Source organism: Peromyscus maniculatus, chromosome 4 (assembly GCF_049852395.1).
Source record: "Peromyscus maniculatus bairdii isolate BWxNUB_F1_BW_parent chromosome 4, HU_Pman_BW_mat_3.1, whole genome shotgun sequence".
In the NCBI taxonomy this organism is placed as follows: domain Eukaryota; kingdom Metazoa; phylum Chordata; class Mammalia; order Rodentia; family Cricetidae; genus Peromyscus; species Peromyscus maniculatus.
In genome coordinates this window covers 64,872,083-64,878,952 of record NC_134855.1, presented here as the reverse complement: position 1 = coordinate 64,878,952, position 6,870 = coordinate 64,872,083, and the positions used below count along the sequence as shown (strand labels likewise).

Sequence of the window (6,870 nt, the reverse complement as noted above, 5' to 3'; positions counted from 1 at the left end):
TCTAGTTACATGTTTATAGTCCAAGACAATCAACAATGAGGATTCTCTAGGGTGCATTTCCCCAAAGTCAAGGAGTTGGTTCATAATAAATAATGTCATCTTGAATACAGATTAAAATCCTGTCTGTGTCTTCCTCAAGATATTTGTATGTTTCTTTCAAAATATTCTGATGGTTGCCTCCTTATTTAATTTCATTTTACAAGGATCAATTGCTGTCTTTATCTGAGAAACTTAAAACGTTTTACTTTTGAAAGATATTGTTCATGTTTATTAATAAGAAAATGGCATAATCTCAAAAACACATCAGGAAAATCTTGCTTTTGGTGAGTTTCTTGACACATTTTGAATCTTTCAGAAGGTAAATGAAAATCCTTAAAATCTGAGGGATGGTAGATAGAAATGTGAGCTGAGACAGTGGTATTGATTCACTGGAGTACATAGCATATATTAGGGTGCTAAATTTTATGCCCTTTGTTCCTACCAATGTTGTTCTTTGTTTGAGTCATTTTTTATTGCTGTGTTATTAATATGAATACTTTAAAATTAAATGTTAAATGTAAGTTGTGACAACATAATATTTGATTAATTCAGTTACATGAAGATCAACATACATGTGAATATACACATAGCAGAGCAAAATATGCAATGCACTTTAGATATTAAGAAACTATAGGTGCAAGGAAAATAAAGTAGTGGGAACAAGTGATATCTGTAGAAAAACTTCTTTTCCTGGAAGCCATATGGAAAATCATGATTGAAAGATAATATTAAAAATTAAGAGGAAGACTAAGGATTATTCTACATGATTAAAAAAGATTAAATCTTGAGAATAAAAGAAATGCCTGGATCATGTACTTCATTTTTTTTAGAAATACAGTTAGAACATTTAATTTCATAAATTTTATAGCAAATTGTAAAAATTAATTAAAGCGTTACATCCAATGTAAATAAAAGTTTGATTATAGTTTGATAATTTAGCAAGGACTCTTCAGTGTAAATGACTGATTGAAATGAAATAAATGGAGATTAAGGGGCATTCGCACACATTTCTGTGTAGTTTTCATTTGTGGTGATATATTGTGTACCCTAATAAAATTTGCCTGAACATCAGAGAACAGAACAAGCCACTAGATTAAACATAGTGGCCAGACAGTGGTGGCACACACCTGTAATCCTAGTACTTGGAAGCACACACGTCTTTAATCCTAGGAAGCAATGACTGGGCAGAAAAATGTATATAAGGCATGAGGAGACAGGAACTAAAGGCTTTTGGGCAGAAGCGTCCCTTTCACCTGGAGGCTTTTTCAGCTGGAGCCTTTCTGGTGAGTTCTCAAAGAATTTCAGTCAGAGGTTTCATGAAATTGGTGAGGTGAAACATGGCAGTGACTCATTCCTTTGTCTCTCTGATCTTTCAGTACCAGGTATTTTTTTTTTTTTATTATAAGACCATTTTAGAATCATGTTACATTCATTAATCCTGATTTATACCACCATAGCCACAAACTGAAACACTGGAAAGATCCTAGTTTTCTCTGATGGTAAAGGAAAGCCCTAGGGAACTTCAGGTGATTTAGCCCAGAATCCTGGATAAGAAATCAGTAGGCATCAGCGTTCAAAAGTGAATCTTAGTAATAAAATTACAAGAGTTGGTATACTTATTTGAAGCTCCCCTTTTATTTTTTCTATTTTGAATGTTATAAACTGGTTAAGATTTATTCCATGTAATAATCCCAGAGGTAGGTAAGTTATGTAATTTAATTAGTTACAAAGAATACTTTATTTTCATAAAATTATTTCATTAACATTATATCTCAATTACTGTGCTCATAGATTTTTCTATAGTTTATTGAGACAAAGTATTACACTGCAACTCAATCTAACCTATAAGTCATTATTCCCTTGCTTGAGACTCCTGATTCCTTGGGTCCTGAATATCCAGGACTGTGCTCACCTCCTACCTAGATTTTACCAAAGAAATAATGATAATGATGAAGATGATGACGATGTGTGTGTGTGTATCTTAAATTTCTGCAGTGAGATGAAAATTAAAAAAAATAACACATTGTCCAACTTTCAATAGTAAGTAGAAAGATAAGATAATCACAAATGTTTAGTATAATTTATGGAAACTAGAATTTTACTTTCAAAGGATTCTATGTATTCAGGGAGTCATGAATTAAGACAAGTATGTGTCAGAGACTCAACAAAATAGTATACAAATTGATAATAATATGCAGGTTAGAAATTAAGGTCAGAATGAACCTGGATTTACAATTTAACAATAAACTGATAATCTCCAATTTATCTAAAAATTCTTAGTGCAGACCAGTGAAATGAATGGGTTCAAATAGCTTTGCATTCTCATTTAATAGTTATATGACAAGTCATAAATTCATAGTAGGTGCTCTAATTTACGTTTTTGTTGAATATGGCAGGTTTTCCCTAGTGTTGTGGATCCAGATTTTTATATTTATCCCAGGGCAATATTATAATGTGTTTAAAAAAAAAACACCAAAGTTGTAAGGGCAAAATAATGGAGGGGCTATGTGAAGAATTGGAGGAGGGAAGAGATGGAATTGACCGAAATACCTATGTACATACAGAAAAATCAAACAATGAAAATAATATTGTATAGTGGCTCTGTCACTATGAGATATATATTTAATTAGTCTAAGAAAGCAAATTAAAATATTACTACTACTACTAATAATAATAGTAAACATGAATATTAACAAAGGCCTTCCTATGTTACACATTTGAATATGGAATTAATCTTGTTGATCAGTGAAATGATTGTTGTCAAAGACAAACTGAAGAGGTTGTAGGTGTTAGCAGAGGAGCTTCAAGAAAAAGATGGGGACACAATATTGTTAATGAAGTTGGGAGTAGAGACTATAAAAATCATTAACAATCACTTAGTTTTAAACTGTATCTGTATGGCTTTGATCCTGGTGTAAATTGAGAAGTTAACAAGATTAAGGCCAGCCAGCTTAAACACCCAAGTAAGACAAGGTCTCAAAATTTTTTAAAAAGCAAAAGGAAGGTTGTGTAACTACATAGTCACATGCTTATCTAGCATTCACAAGGCCCTAGGATGAGTTGATAGTAAAATAAACAAACAGGTGAATACAACACAACAAAACAAACACCTTTATTATAAAGTATTGTGAATTTTATATGAATCATTTTTATGATCAGTTCCTATTATTTCATTTTCCTTGTATACTACATGTATTTAACTTTCCTGGAGTCTTCTCAGGCATGAGCACATGAAGGCACTGACCTCATTGGCTTTCTGATTTAGCTCAATGTCCCATTTGCAATTATCTTCTATCATGGAACATTCCAAAAACTGAGAAACAACCATGAAGAATTTATGTGAAATTCATATGATGAATTATTTTTATTCCAGGTGAGAATATTACAGGACTAAAGAACAGATCTAACTTGCAGAGCCATACAGAGGTTGAAGTAAAGAATATAAACTGAAGCAGAATACTAATGAGTTCAAGACCATCATCTTTTTCTTTGTTGTTTATATCAAGTGTCATCTAAGCTGTCAAGTTCTACTGATCACATTTCTTCTTTTTTCTTCCTGTTCTTTGTTTTTGTAGCTGGTAACTTATGGCACATGCAATGATAAACCAGAGTTCTGTGACCACGTTTATTCTTGTGGGCTTCTCAGAATACCCACACCTCGAGCCACCGCTCTTCCTTATGATCATGGCTGTATACACAGTCACTCTGGTAGGCAACGCCGGCATAATTGTGGTCAGAAGGATCAATCCTAAGCTTCATACACCCATGTACTTTTTTCTGGGCCATCTTTCATTTTTGGATATATGTTATTCTAGTGTATTTACACCAAAATTACTGGAGATCTTGGTTGTAGAACAAAGAACTATCTCTTTAAAAGGTTGCATGGCTCAGTTTTTCTTTGGCTGTGCATGTGTGATTACAGAGATGTTCATGTTGGCAGTGATGGCCTATGACAGGTTTGTGGCTGTTTGCAACCCCCTGCTCTACACTGTGGCTATGTCTCATAAACTCTGTGCATTCTTAGTAGCTGGAAGCTATATGTGGGGTGGTCTGTGTGCTGTGATACTCACATACACTCTCTCAGAGCTGTCGTACTGTGGATCTGGCATCATCGATCACTTTGGCTGTGAGTACTCTGCCATCATCTCTGTATCCTGTTCTGACTCCTCGTTCAGCCAGATGGCATGCTTAGTCATTTCTATATTAAGTGAAGGTAGTAGCCTTCTTATCACCATGGCCTCCTATGTCTTCATAGTCATTACTATCATCAAAATGCCTGCTAAAGGTGGACTCCAAAAAGCTTTCTCCACCTGTACTTCTCATCTGACTGCCATTAGCATCTTTCATGGAATCATCCTCCTTCTGTACTGTGTGCCCAATGCAAACAGCTCACGGCTCCTGGTTAAAGTGGCAACTGTGCTCTATACTGTCCTGATCCCTATGCTGAACCCCCTCATCTACAGCCTAAGGAACAAGGATGTGAAGGAGACAGTCAAGAGACTCATCAGCTCAAAGCTGCAATCTCACTCAATATAATACTGATAGAATTAATTTTTAATTTAATATGTGTTAATTCATATCCTAAATAAATACCTTTTTTTCATATACACTATCAATGAAATATTAGTATTTATTAAATATGTAATTATGTTTTCAATCCTTTATTGGATTTTGAATTGTGGCATCCTGATTGGTTTTTCTATAGTTTCATACAAATGTTCTATTCTCTTATTCACTCCCATTGAGCAGTTAAAGAAAATACATTTCAAAATCTCTGCAATTAGCCCTAGGGAAATAAGAATGAAGAAGAAAATCTCTCCTCAGAACTCTATACCTGTGATACCCCTGAAGTTTTCTTTAGGCTCTTTTACTGCATCCACATTTAAGTCCTCACAACTAACCTTTACTTTTTACTTGGAGAACTCTATAAAACAGATACTTAGTATTGGATTTGTTGTAAATTAATGACATAGATTGGTTTTATGAAAATACTCCCTATAAGGAAGCACATATTGAAATGCTAGCTATCACCCATGTACATCTCTCATTTTATTTTGTTGTGTTTAATTTTGAGATTATAACTCCATTTTCCATTTCCATTCCTACCTCCAAACTCTCCCATGCACCACTCCACACTCTGCTTCAAATTCAAGGCCTGGTTTTCCATTAATTGTCATTGCACACATACATGGACAAAAATATACATACATATTCCCAAACATATTTTCATTTTGTATAATGTATATGTATATGTATGTTTTCAGGGACAGCATTTGGCACTTGTCAAAAGATTTATTGGAGTGCTCTTTCCTGGGGATGATCATGTCTCCTATTTTCAGTTCTCTGAGTATTAAAAGATTCTATTTGATTCTCTCTTCCCTTATAACAAAGTTTCCCAGAAATTTGAATTTTTAAATTGTGCCATTGATCACTTACTTTTCCTAGGTTTAAAAATCATCAATGAACAACAGTAGCTGCCTACTTAGTTGTTGAATCAGTGAGAAAATATTGTTTATTGTTGCATAAGATCTCACGAGTTTATTTCAACAAGTCATAATGCTTATGTTTTTTGAGCTTCATGTTCTGAAACTTTTCTTCGTACTTATACTTAAACCTCTTTCATTTTTCTCAGCCTTATTTAAGTCATAAATACAGTTTATCCATTTTGTTAGATTGAAAGCATGAAATCTTCACTTTGGGACAAATATTTTTCAAAAGACTTTCATTGCACTACTGATGAAAATGAGACTCCTTGAAAAGCCCATCCACTTGTCTTAGCTTGGTAAATGATTTTGAAAACAAAATGATACATGTCCATATTCTGGGAGAGAGAGACTTGCTATTCATTAAGTTTGCAGGGCCTGGTAGATTGGCCATGTTCTGGTAAAGGTCATATATCCAAGAATATACAGGCAGCAGAAATTCATCTTGCTTTTATTTGAACGAAGGGACATGAAAATTTGAGTGGGTTTAGAGGGAGAGTAGATTTGAGAGACATAGATGAGTGTATATGAACAAATACATGCGCACGCACGCGCGCGCACACACACACACACTCACACACTCACACACATCACAGGAACAAAATAACAGGAATCAACAAACACATCTTATTGATATCTTTCAACATCAACAGTTATGATTCCCCAATAAAAAGACATAGACTAATAGAATGGATGTGAAAACAGGACCCATTCTCTAAAGGGACAAGTTTTAAATAGCACCATGGATACTGTCTGACTGCCATGGATTAAAAATGATTATCCTAAGGTGGGAATGGGTAGTGGATTGGGGGAAGGGATGGGGGATGGGAGGAGGGAGGACGGGGGAATCCGTGGCTGATATGTGAAATTAAGTTAATTATAAAATAAAAATACTATAAAAATGATTATCAATACCACAGGAATATTTAAAAAGCTTACAAATTCATGAAAACTGAAAAACTTACTACTGAATGAAAAATTGTTCTAAGACAGGAATTAAGAAATAATTTAAATACTTTCTAGAACTGAATTAAAATTAAATTACAACACACCCAAACTCATAGAACACAGTAAAGGTAGATATAAGGGGCAAGTTCATAGTACTAAGTACCTACCCCTAAAATGCTCAAGGCCATTGTTTTACTGCATATTTGTAACAGACTTTCAAAGAAATAAAGCCAGTATTTCTAGGATTATCCCACAAAATAGAAAGAGAAGGAACATTGCCCAATTCACTCTATTAGGCTACAGTTATCCTGATATCCAAACCACATAAAGACCCAAAACAGAAAGAGAATTACAGACCAATTTCCCCTGTGAACATAAATGCAGAAATACTAAATACTTG

The 6,870-nt window shown here is 34.1% G+C and overlaps 1 protein-coding gene across 1 annotated transcript; it reads left to right on the top strand.

The window, feature by feature from the left end:
* Nucleotides 1-3,544: 3,544 nt before the first annotated feature.
* On the top strand, nt 3,545-4,575 carry LOC102904228 (olfactory receptor 1165-like). Its single transcript, XM_006997554.3, has one exon. The coding sequence runs from the start codon at nt 3,625-3,627 to the stop codon at nt 4,573-4,575; it is 951 nt and encodes a 316-aa protein (XP_006997616.2). The 5' UTR covers nt 3,545-3,624.
* The last annotated feature ends 2,295 nt before the right edge of the window (nt 4,576-6,870 follow it).